Raw genomic sequence first — 12,882 nt, 5'->3', positions numbered from 1 at the left:
CATGGGAGAGCCCACTGCACAGCCAGGCGGGGAGAGGAGTGGAGAGGAGAGGGGAGGGGAAGGGGCAGACTTTTCAGGGCTGCTTTCAGGGGCATTGTGGGTAAGGGCGTCATGAGCGAGCGAGCGAGCGCCTTCAGGTCGCCCCCCCCCTGGGAAAATGAGTTTTAAAAACGGGCCGCAGCGCGACACCCCCTCTCCTGTGAGGCTTTCAGCCCGGGACTGAGCGAGCCTTTCTGGGTTACTGATCCAGCTCCGGAGAGAGCCAGAATACAGGAGAGGGGGAGAGGGAGAGAGGGAGGGAAATGGGGGAGAAATCACAAACTTCCTAGGGTGAGGGTATGAGCCTCAAGCTCCAGTATTTGATACACGCACACGCGCACACACACACACACACACACACACACACTCACTGGCAGACTTGGCAGGTGACGTCCGACTGCAGCCCCCCAGTGAAGATTTGGTCGATAATGCAGTTGCAGTGGTTCGGGTTGTTGGCCTTCTTCCCGTTGTCATCGCCTTTGTTACCAAGGACAGAGAAAGAAAGCCAAAGAAGAGAGGGGTGGGGGGGGGGTCTCATCAGGACAACGCCTCAAAATACTGCAGCACCCAGCTCCCCTCTGCCCAAACTCCTCCCACACAAAAGAGCAAAAATGGCCCTGGCTCAAAGAGCAGCAGTGCAAACACCAGCGGTAATCAGGGTGTGTCCTGGAGAGCCCCGCCCCAGGCCCCGCCCCTAGCCCCTCCCCCCGGAGACGCTCACCCTTGCAGTGGCGGTGCAGCACGTCCAGCGCGGCGATGAGGAACTCGTGGGCGTCCTGCTGCTCGTAGCCGGCCAGGTGGCGCGCGTGCGTCCACACCAGGTGCAGCAGCCGGAACGGAATGTGTGGGGAGCGGTGTCCGGAGTAGAACTGACCCCACACGGGAAAGGGACGGGACCAAGGGAGGAGGAGGAGGAGGAGGAGGAGGAGGAGGAGGACGAAGAGGAGAGGAAGGTGAGCTTGCGCACCAAGCCAAACGAACCTGGCAGTAACGACGCCCACGCCGTGCGAGAGCCAATCGGCATCATTCAGACGCAAGCCCCGCCTCCCGCACACTCACCTCCTGGAAGAGCTGGGCCATCTCGCAGACCAGGCAGGAGTTGGACTGCATCTCGCACTTGTGCCGGTCGGACAGGAAGAAGTCGCGCAGGAGGGGCGTGTGGGTGAGCGCCTGCACGATGCAGTTCATGAAGCAGGTGTTCCCCAGGTTAATGAGCCCCCGCAGGCCTGCCATGGGGGGGGGGAGGGAGGGTGGTCCCAGGACGGAGGGGAAGACAGACAAAGCATGGGTTAGGAGTGCCACACACACACACACCGCTTTAGACAGCCTCTGCTGCTACCACAGAAACAGGTAACATCCAGCATATGTGTGCGCATGTGTGGGTTTAAGTCCAGTACTGCTGTGCCCCCTTCACCCAAGTCCCAGGCGAGGAACCCAGCACTACTCCGGTTCTGACACTAGGGGGCGACGGCGTCATGGCATGCCTTTGGAGCACCAGCACCCGAGGACACAGAGTGAGGTGAGCAGGACTCCTGGGGACAGGTAAGGCAGGAGAGGGGGAGAAGCTCACCGATGGTGCAGTTTGTGGTGATTTTCCTGCGCTTGGGATTGTGTCTTAGCAGCTCCAGCTCTCTCTTGGTTGGTTCCCATGTTGAATACTTCTCTCCCACGCCTAGGGAACAGACAGACAGGCAGACAGACAGACAGACAGAGGCCAGAGGATGAGCATGGGTGTGTGTGTATATTGCCCAACCATATAAACAGTCTTGGATTGTACAGGCAGAACCTGACTTTATACCGAACTCATAGATACCTTCGCATGAATTTTGAGCTCCAGTTAAGCACGCCAGACGCGAAGTGAAAACTGAGTCGCGAGGCGAAACGCTACCTTGCAACTTCCAGGCCTTCCTCTGCTCCTCTTTGGCGATCTGTTCCATGTCTTTGTCGTAAATGTAGTCCTGACACACGAAGCAGTATATGCCTCCGTATAACAAGTCTATAGCTGGGGAAGGGAGAGAGAGAGAGAGAGAGAGAGGGTCAGAACGATTTGCTGTCGATTGGCTGTGGTGCGCTGGTTTGTTTCGCTGCTCTCTGTATCTGAGTGCTTTCGATGTGACGGTCAGGAGGGGGGAGGGGGAGGGGGGGGGGGGGGCGAAACGTAGCCGGTGATGACGATGATGTAACAGGCCACAGGGTCTCCCGTTCTCCCTTTGCATCCCTCATCTTCTCAAACTCCACGGCAACAATACCTGAGTTCTGTTGCCGTGACAACCTATTTATAGGCATACAAGAACCCCCCGACCCCCCCCCTCCCGACCCTGCACATCTTGACACAAAGGCATTCCCCTGGCTACATGGTCAGGAGCCAGGCCAGAGTGTGTGTGCGCACGCGTGCGTGTGTGTGTGCGCGTGTGTCTGTGTGTGTGACTGCATACTGCATACGACGCTGAAAGGTAAATGAGAGGAAGTGACTACTTGTCATGGTGTGCACAGGGGAGGGATGAGGGTCAGGCCGCTCGTGCTCTGGGGAGGCCGGGAGGGAACCCCAGGCTTCCTTCTAGGGCCTTCTGCCAGCCACACGGACTCACACACCAGCGACGCGCGCTCACACGCACTCACACGCACTCACACGCACTCACACGCGCTCACACGCACTCACACGCCAGCCACACGCACTCACACGCCAGCGACGCACGCTCACACGGCAGCGATGTGCGCTCACACGCAGTCACACGCATACACACGCCACTCACGCGCCGCTGCAGAGAAGCCCCGCGCGCGCACGGTGTGTTTGGAGGGGTTGCCACGGCAACGGAACCGATGAGACTTGGGAGGGCGGGAGACGGTTTCGGACCCCGGACCCGCCCGTCTCTTTTTGGCCGTGGGCGGGCGCGCTGCACAACGCGGCGAGATGCAGCCGGAGACGCCCCGGCTACAGTTACCATGGGAACCGGCAGGGAATGGGGCGATGGCGGGGACCCTTCGGATATTATACCGCAAATTAAAAAGCATACATCACCGATAAACAAATAAACAGAGAAAAGAAGTCTTAAAAGAGCAATGAAACAAGAGAAGGAAACGAGTGAAATATCAGGGATGTGACATTTCATTTTGCGGCGCTGCGTGTAGCTTGCACCCCGCCCATCTAGATCTCTCTCCCCATAAAGAGCAAGCCCGTAACCCAATCAGAGCGCCGGTGTCCTCCGCTCCCGGGGAGAGGGAAGAGAGAAAGAGCGATTCGATAAGAGGGGCGGAGAGCGATCGGCGTGCCGTGAGGGGCTCCCCCGGCCCATCCCGTCACCCGTAGACCATCACCGCCGCCGTTACCGCGGTTATTACCGTATTAACAACCGGTCGCTCTCCGCGCACACGCCCCACACTAACGAGCGCGCGTTAGGAGCCGTAATTAAAGTTTGTGTGAAACCGCTGAAATGAGACCGGCAGACATCTTCCCCAGACACGGAGCTAGCCCTTAAAGTCACACAGCCGCCCACTTTCAGTGTGTGCGTGTGTGTGTGCGTGCGTGTGTGTGTGTGTGTGTGTGTGTGTGTGTGGGTGTGTGTGTGTGCGTGTGTGTGTGTGTGCGTGTGTGTGTGTGTGTGTGTGTGCGCGTTTGTGTGTGCGTGCGTGCGTGTGTGTACACGTGACTGTGACCGTGTGTCTAGATTGTGCAGTATACATAGTGTGATATTGTGTTGTCACCATCTCTCAGTAATAATAGGGTACATTATTAGTGTTTATACTCCACTCTCTCAGTAATAATAGGGTACATTATTAGTGTTTATACACCCACTCTCTCAGTAATAATAGGGTACATTATTAGTGTTTATACACCCACTCTCTCAGTAATAATAGGGTACATTATTAGTGTTTATACACCCACTCTCTCAGTAATAATAGGGTACATTATTAGTGTTTATACACCCACTCTCTCAGTAATAATAGGGTACATTATTAGTGTTTATACACTCACTCTCAGTAATAATAGGGTACATTATTAGTGTTTATACACCCACTCTCTCAGTAATAATAGGGTACATTATTAGTGTTTATACACCCACTCTCTCAGTAATAATAGGGTACATTATTAGTGTTTATACACTCACTCTCTCAGTAATAATAGGGTACATTATTAGTGTTTATACACCCACTCTCTCAGTAATAATAGGGTACATTATTAGTGTTTATACACTCACTCTCTCAGTAATAATAGGGTACATTATTAGTGTTTATACACCACTTCTCAGTAATAATAGGGTACACTATTAGTGTTTATACACCACTCTCAGTAATAATAGGGTACATTATTAGTGTTTATACACCCACTGTCTCAGTAATAATAGGGTACATTATTAGTGTTTATACACTCACTCTCTCAGTAATAATAGGGTACATTATTAGTGTTTATACACCCACTCTCTCAGTAATAATAGGGTACATTATTAGTGTTTATACACCCACTGTCTCAGTAATAATAGGGTACATTATTAGTGTTTATACACCCACTCTCTCAGTAATAATAGGGTACATTATTAGTGTTTATACACTCACACTCTCAGTAATAATAGGGTACATTATTAGTGTTTATACACTCACACTCTCAGTAATAATAGGGTACATTATTAGTGTTTATACACTCACACTCTCAGTAATAATAGGGTACATTATTAGTGTTTATACACCCACTCTCTCAGTAATAATAGGGTACATTATTAGTGTTTATACACTCACACTCTCAGTAATAATAGGGTACATTATTAGTGTTTATACACCCACTGTCTCAGTAATAATAGGGTACATTATTAGTGTTTATACACCCACTCTCTCAGTAATAATAGGGTACATTATTAGTGTTTATACACCCACTCTCTCAGTAATAATGGTAATTTCATGTTCACACCACCCGCCCCCACGCCTCCCAACCCTCCCCAGCACACCTGATTAATGCACAGGAGCTAATTAAACCCTGGTCTCTGCTGTTCCGGGAGAGGACTGGTCCTCTCTAAACGAGGTCCAGCCTTGCCCCGCCCCCTCATGGCCTCAGAGTGTCTGTGTGTCCTTACCCAGGTTGCATGTATATGGCATGTTGTGTGTTGTTGTGTGTGTGTGTGTGGTCCTTACCCAGGTTGTGGCGCTTGTTCTGGCATGTGTGTGTGTGTGTGTGTGTGTCCTTACCCAGGTTGTGGCACTTGTTCTTGGCATGTGTGTGTGTGTGTGTGTGTGTGTGTGTGTGTCCTTACCCAGGTTGTGGCGCTTGTTCTTGGCATGTGTGTGTGTCCTTACCCAGGTTGTGGCGCTTGTTCTTGGCGTGTGTGTGTGTGTGTGTCCTTACCCAGGTTGTGGCGCTTGTTCTTGGCGTGCTCGTGGATGTGCTTCTTGGTGAAGCAGCCGAAGAAGACGCAGTACAGGCAGGAGTGGAGCCGGCTGAGGTGGGCGCCGCACATGTGACACATACACGACTTGGCCTGCAGAGGGCGACAGAGAGGAGGGGGAAACACGTGCAAGAGACATCAGAAAGGAGAAAAATAGAACAATAACCAGAGAGAGAGAGACAGAGGGAGAGAGAGTGAGATAGAGAGAGAAACAGAGGGAGAGGATGAGAGACTACTGATACGAGAGCCCGTGATTGGCTCATCCTGTTCAGCCAGCGTTCTCTTATGACAGCCTGGTCAGGTGATCAAATGGCTGCGTGTGAGAACGGGGTGAGAGGTCAGAGCACTTTTCCTTTCCACCCTCTCTCTGGCCCTGCTTTACATTCACATTCCATATTCCTTCCATCTTATAACCCTTCCTTCTAAATCCCTCTCTCCTCTGGGAACCACATACCAGCTTTTTTCCCACTCCCTCCTTTTAATTATTTAAAAATTTTTTTAAACAAGTAGTACATACAGCGCAAGAAAGCAGCGGAACATGTAGTAACAGTACAGTTCCTCTCCATCTAACCTACGACTGCCTCCTTTTCCATACCTCCCTCTCGCTCCGTCCTTTCTCTCTCTCTGTCCTACTCGCTACCCCAATCCCCTCCGTATCCTCTCCCTCTCCCAGATGCTGCAAGCTGAGCCTCAGAAAGAGCAGTGGCTTCACAGGGAGGGAGAGAGGGAGGGAGAGAGAAGAAAAGAGAGGGAGTGAGGGAATGAGGAGGGAGAGGGGCGAGGAGAGAGAGGGAAGGCAGGAGGGAAAGAGGGAAGATAGAAGGAGGATGGAGGGAGAGGGACAACAGAAGGATAAAAGGAGAGAGAAGGACAGGAAGAGAGGAAGAGAGAGGGAAAGAGAGAAGGAGGGAATGGGGGAGAGAGGGAGAAAGAGAGGGAGGAGAAAGGAAGAGAGAGACTGAGGGAGGGAGGAAAAGAGAGGGATCTGAAAGGGTTATGGTTAGTATGGTTAAGAAGCACAAGGGCAAGTGAGGCAGACATTCCTGTGGAGGAACATGATACTCTAGGTATGAAAATGTGTGTGTGTGTGTGTGTGTGTGTGTGTGCGCGAGCGTGCTCCCGCGCATGTTTCCTACTCTGTCTGAGATTACCTCTGGTGCCTGTGTGTCTGTGTGTGCATGTACTGTATGCATGTGTGTGTATACACCCACACATCTCCTACTCTTTAACTGTCTGAGATTACCCCTGGTGCCTGTGTGTCTGTGTGTGTCTGTCTGTGTGCATGTACGTGTGTGTGTGTGCCAGAGACATAAACAAGATGCTAAAAACAGCTGGAATGCTGAACTTCCACAGCTGCAGTGTCCAGAAACAAACACTGAATGTCAGTACTGCAGGAGACTGGGGCCTGTTAGGCTTTAAGGGGCAGGTCAGTACTGCAGCAGACTGGGGCCTGTTAGGCTTTAAGGGGCAGATCAGTACTGCAGCAGACTGGGGCCTGTTAGGCTTTAAGGGGCAGGTCAGTACTGCAGCAGACTGGGGCCTGTTAGGCTTTAAGGGGCAGGTCAGTACTGCAGCAGACTGGGGCCTGTTAGGCTTTAAGGAGCAGGTCAGTGCTGCATTCATGCCGATAGACAGACAGAAAATGACTCCACAGGACAGCAAACTCCTCGCCCCATCAGTGACAGACACGCAGTGACCGTTAGCAAAGCGCACGCTCCCTTCCTGTACCTCCAACACATTTCCTGTGGATCTCTCACTGAAACAAATCAGCAGGTCAAATACAGGCTGCACCACGCTTACGGCAGGGAGCCCTGCCACTGATGCAATCACCACCACCACCACCCTCTTCCTCCTCCTCTTCCTCCTCCTCCTAAGAGCGAGGAAGCTCATGGAGAACTCTCTGCTCCTGGCAGGAACAATTATCACCATCAAAACACCCCCTCCTCGCTGTAACTGCCCTGTCAGGATAGGCGGTCTATGAGCGCGCTCAGTCACTCTTTACTCCACTACTCCAGGCCTTTGGCAGGCACTGTAAGAGCGCAGAGCCCACGCCGAGCCCACCGGGTCACAGCAGAGAGGGGCAGGGCCCCCGTCTGTCACCAGAACCGTCACCACCATCCTCCACTGGGGCGGCAGCGTTCAGGATGCCCGGGGGAATGGCGTTCAGGACGCAGGGGGAACAGTGTTCAGGACACAGGGGGGCGGCGTTCAGGATCCAGTGGGGCTGCGTTCAGAGCACAGAGGGGCTGCGTTCAAAATACCCGGAGGAACTGCATTCAGGACAGGGGGGGCGGTGTTCTGGATGCAGGGGAATGGTTTTCAGGATGCGGGGGGGGGCGGTGTTCAGGACGCAGGGGTGCGGTGTTCAGGACGCAGGGGGGCGGTGTTCAGGACGCAGGGGGGCGGTGTTCAGGACGCAGGGGGGGGGGGGTGGTGTTCCGGATGCAGCGGTATGGTTTTTAGGATGCTGGGGGCGGTGTTCAGGACACAGGGGTGCGGTGTTCAGGACGCAGGGGGAACAGTGTTCAGGACGACAGTGTGCCTGTCCGTGCTCTCAGGCAGGCTGGCAACACTAACCAGGACTTGCCATTTTCACAGTCTATTTTTAAGCTCCAAATGTAGTCCACCCACATTCAGCCCAACACCCAGCCAAAGCCTGGACTAAAAAGGCAGAGTTAGTCACGATTACAGGAGAGAGGAGTCTACTGCAGCAGTACCTGTGTTACTAACCACTGAGAGAGAGAGAGAGAGAGATGCATAACAAGCATGGAAAGAGGAAGGCAGAGAAAGGGATGAAGAGAGAATGCGGAAAGCCAATCGGAAACAGACGAGAGAAAGGGACAGAAAAGCAAGCGGTAGTGTTAGAGAAAGACGGGCATTGAGGGAAAGAGAGAAAGTGAAACCAAACCACAGCAGTCATTCCGCCCTCGGAGTGAGAGTCTGCTACATGACTCAGCGGCTGTGAGAGAGAGAGAGAGAGAGAGAGCGAGAGAGAGGCACCAGGCGAACAAAGCCCTGCTATACCTGCTGCAAACCGAGGGACAAGCTCTAATGCACGCACGCACGCGCACACACGCACGCGCACGCACGCACGCGCACACACACACACACAATCTCTCACTCACAGACAAGACGCATCAGCTTCAGAATAGATACTGGTACACAGACAACAACAAATGAGGACACAGACGGGCTTGCGCGGGTACACACACTCACACTCACACACACACTCAGACTCACACACACACACACTCACACTCACACACACACACACACTCAGACTCACACACACACACACTCACACTCACACACACACACACTCACACTCACACTCACACTCACACTCACACTTCTGACTGACACCCGCCCGCACACAAACGCGAGACCACACCTGCTGCAACCCCACAACTGAGAGCCAGGAGGAGGAGGAGGAGGAAGAGGATAAACGCCTTCGCTCCAGGGGACACGTTCTGGGACACTCCAGGGCTCAGCACCAGGGCAGTGGGCACACACTGATACTTTCCTCATTCATCCATTTCTACACCTCCATGTTCATGTGAAGCATCTACGCAAAGGCACCTCAGGCCAATGCAAGAGCTGGGACTCAAAGCACAAGCACAGACCCCTGAACAGCACTCTGGAATACGACAGTGGTGAACAGGCAAACTGTGTGTGTGTGTGTGTGTGTGTGCGTGAGTGTGTGTGTGTGTGTGTGTGTGCATGTGTTCGTGAGTGTGCATGTGTGTGTGTGTGTGTGTGTGTGTGCATGTGTTCGTGAGTGTGCATGTGTGTGTGTGTGTGTGTGTGTGCGTGTTCTTACCGAGGTTGCGGTGCTTGTTCTTGGCGTGCTCGTGGATATGTGTCTCGTCTGTGTGTGTGTGCCTGTGTGTGTGTGTGTGTGTGTGTGTGTCAGACATCCTGAGGTGGAAAATCCAGATTCAGAAAGTAAAACTCTCGCCCAGTGTGTTGTTTCAATCACCCGTATTTGCTAATTAGCACAATTCGTCAGCCAGGAGGCAGAACTAATTAGAGAAGCCGGCTGGCGGAGTTCATGTGTGGAAGAAACACATGACAGGACTTCAGAGACGTTCCACCTGTGCAGAGAAAACCACCGCACAGAAAAGCACTTCCAAACCCTAACACTGCCCCTCACACCTGCCCGTGCCTCCTAACCCTAACACCGCCCCTCACACCTGCCTATGCCTCCTAACCCTAACACTGCTCCTCACACCAGCCTGTGCCTCCTAACCCTAACACCGCCCCTCACACCTTTATGTGCCTCCTAACCCTAACACCGCCCCTCACACCTGCCCGTGCCTCCTAACCCTAACACTGCCCCTCACGCCTGCCTGGGCCTCCTAACCCTAACACTGCTCCTCACACCTGCCCGTGCCTCCTAACCCTAACACTGCCCCTCGCACCAGCCTGTGCCTCCTAACCCTAACACCGCCCCTCACACCTGCTTGTGCCTCCTAACCCTAACACCGCCCCTCGCACCTGCCCGTGCCTCCTAACCCTAACTGCCTAATCTGTGTGGCTCTGCAGTGAGGGGAGTCCCTGCAAACAGCCTGCCGTCATGACAGAGCAAGCCCCGCCCTCCAGCCCCGTTCCTCCGCCTCTTTCCCCATTCGCCGCATCGGCACCGTGTCCCGCTAGGTTCAGCACCCCGCAAGGCGCCCCTGCAACCTCACCCACCCCCTTCGTCCCCAGCTCACCCTCCAACGGTACTTACAGCGTACCCGGAGAGGGCAGGACGCTTGGAACGGGGGATCGGCCAATGAGCAACCTGCACATGGCGTCAACGTCGCTGGAGGGGCTGCGGAACAGAAAACGCGCCGCGGAGAAGCAGCTCGAGACACGGAAGAGCGTTCTGCAGCCCGTCTCACGAGCAAGGCTGCCGCGCTCCGGCTTTTGGTTCAGGTTCGGTCCGTCAGGGGAGCAGTGAAGATCCATCGCTCATCAGGGACACAGTGCCCTCTGTCTCCGTGACCAATGGCGGCGATTCATGCGAATCCAGCCGCACACGAGGGAGCCACAGACGTGAACGCCGGGGGGCGCGTGCAAAAAATCGCCATCCGTTCTTACCTTACCGCCATTTAGCGGCCGCTCTTATCCAGAGCGACTTCCGCAACTCGCACAGCACCCGTTTACACAGATGGATTACCTGAAGCAGTCCAGGTAAGATTCTGATTGGACGGTCACCTGTCAGGGTGCAGCTACAGCACGTTTGACAGCGACGCCTCCCACGGGCCAAAGAGAGCGGCCCGAAACAGCGTCCACGTGACCGCCAGCGAGCTGAGAAGGCATCGGGCCACAGGGCGAGCCAAAAAAAACCCCCCCTCTTACATAAGGGATGAATCACGAATGTGCCATTTCACATCTAATCAGCCGCCAAACCGGCGCGGGAGAGAACGGGCGCGGGAGGCGGAGAATCACCAAACAAGCACGACCCCTTTCCTCCTCCCCCTCTCCGCTCTCTCTTCGCCCGACCCCGCCCCGTCCTCTCTCTCTGCCCCCTCTTCTTTTTAATATCTCTGGCGCCTCCGGACGCTGGACTGACAGAAAGCGCGTCTGCATAGCGCGGCTCAGCGGGGCGAGGACGGCGCTGTGCGCTCCGGGACACAGCCGTCACAGAGCGGCTCGCACGGTCGCAGAGCGGACGCCGCTCCTGCAGGACACGCGTGGAAACGAGGCGGGGAAGAGAAAGAGGGAGGAGAAACGAGGCGGGGAAGAGAAAGAGGGAGGAGAAACGAGGCGGGGAAGAGAAAGAGGGAGGAGAAACGAGGCGGGGAAGAGAAAGAGGGAGGAGAAACGAGACGGGAAGAGAAAGGGGGAGGAGAAACGAGGCGGGGAAGAGAAAGAGGGAGGAGAAACGAGGCGGGGAAGAGAAAGAGGGAGGAGAAACGAGAGTCCCGGGGCACGCAGGGGTGGGGCCAAATGTGGGGTGGCCCCGAGCCCCAGCAGATCAAACGGAATCACACACATCAGCATGACAATCACTCATACTCGCACACACACACACACACACACACACACTCACACACACACACTCTCACACACACACACTCACACTCACACTCACACACACACACACGCACTCACACTCACACACACACACACACACACGCACTCACACTCACACACACACACACACTCACACACGCACACGCACACACACACACACGCACACGCACACTCACACTCACACACGCACACTCACACGCGCACACGCACTCTCACACACACTCACACACACACGCGCACGCGCACGCACACGCACACTCGCACGCACACACACACACACACACACACAAACGCACGCACCCACACTGACTGATTCTCAATGACTCAACAGAAAGGAATAGCACTAACCGGGTGGAGGAGGATCAGAGAGAATCAGAAAGTGAATCAGAGAGAGACAGAGAGAGAATCAGAGAGAGAAGCAGAAAGAATCAGAGGTAGAAACAGAGAGAATCAGAGAGAGAAACAGAGAGAATCAGAGAGAGAATCAGAGAGAGAATCAGAGAGAGAAGCAGAAAGAATCAGAGAGAGAATCAGAGAGAGAAGCAGAAAGAATCAGAGAGAGAGAGAGAGAGAGAGAAACAGAGAGAGAAACAGAGAGAGAAACAGAGAGAGAGAGAGAGAGAGAAACAGAGAGAGAAACAGGGGTACAAGGCAGAGGGAAGAGAGAGAAAAGCAAGTCTCAGGTTAAGACTAAAGGAAGCTTTACAAGGAAAGAGGAATCAGTGATGAATGAAACTGAGCCGAGCTCTACAGGAAGCAGGAGGCAGAGGAACAGGAGCAGGAGGCAGAGGAACAGGAGCAGGAGGCAGAGGAACAGGAGCAGGAGGCTGAGGAACAGGAGCAGGAGGTTGGGGAGCAGGAGCAGAATGCTCCTGCTCCTCAAGGGGAAGAGAGGAGGAAGAGAGGAGGCAGAAGGGGAAGAGAGGAGGCAACAGGGGAGGACAGGGAGGAGGATAAAGGCAGACGACTGGAGCTGACGGACAGAGAGAATTCAGCCTGTCTGCGTCGCACACTGAAATCAAAAACAACTGCTAACTGTGACAAGGCCCTGACACAGGGAGGGAGGGAGGGAGGGGGCGGGGGGGAGAGAGAGAGAGAGAGAGGAGCTGATGGAGGGCGAGAGCAGGCAACAGAGAACTGAAAGAGGAAGGGGACAGACAGCGGAAAAGTTTTACTATTTCTATCCAACTGTGGTACCACAAACCCGTGTGTGTGTGTGTGTGTGTGTGTGTGTATGCGTGTGCATGTGAATGAGACAGTCTGCAAGCCAAATTCCACTCTCCTCCCATCTTTTTCCTCTCTCCTTTCCCATCATGCACTAGGGGCTGAATGAGTGGCTCATCCCTCCCTCCGGCCATGTGACCTCACACATCCTGACGTGCGCCTGGCTGTGTGATTCCGCCAGTGATGTCATACACCTTTAATCTGCAGCAAAGAAGAGAAACGC

The 12,882-nt window shown here is 54.0% G+C and overlaps 1 protein-coding gene across 4 annotated transcripts in view; it reads right to left on the bottom strand.

Annotated features, from left to right (window-relative positions):
* LOC135244184 (ubiquitin carboxyl-terminal hydrolase 22-like) overlaps nt 1-12,882 on the bottom strand; it is a 34,308-nt gene that overhangs the window by 7,598 nt on the left and 13,828 nt on the right. For 2 of the 4 annotated variants that reach the window (XM_064316444.1, XM_064316445.1), the window contains 6 exons: nt 5,372-5,504; nt 1,853-2,041; nt 1,610-1,711; nt 1,099-1,265; nt 761-908; nt 411-516 (listed from right to left, as the gene is read on the bottom strand). In XM_064316444.1, coding sequence (XP_064172514.1) covers nt 411-516; nt 761-908; nt 1,099-1,265; nt 1,610-1,711; nt 1,853-2,041; nt 5,372-5,504 — 845 coding nt within the window. The remainder of the gene's footprint in view (nt 1-410; nt 517-760; nt 909-1,098; nt 1,266-1,609; nt 1,712-1,852; nt 2,042-5,371; nt 5,505-12,882) is intronic. The other 2 variants (XM_064316446.1, XM_064316448.1) reach the window with 1 other exon arrangement.

Source organism: Anguilla rostrata, chromosome 17, assembly GCF_018555375.3.
Source record: "Anguilla rostrata isolate EN2019 chromosome 17, ASM1855537v3, whole genome shotgun sequence".
Taxonomy (NCBI): Eukaryota; Metazoa; Chordata; class Actinopteri; order Anguilliformes; family Anguillidae; genus Anguilla; species Anguilla rostrata.
Note: the sequence above shows the minus strand (reverse complement) of the source record. Positions and strands in the feature narration are given on the sequence as shown.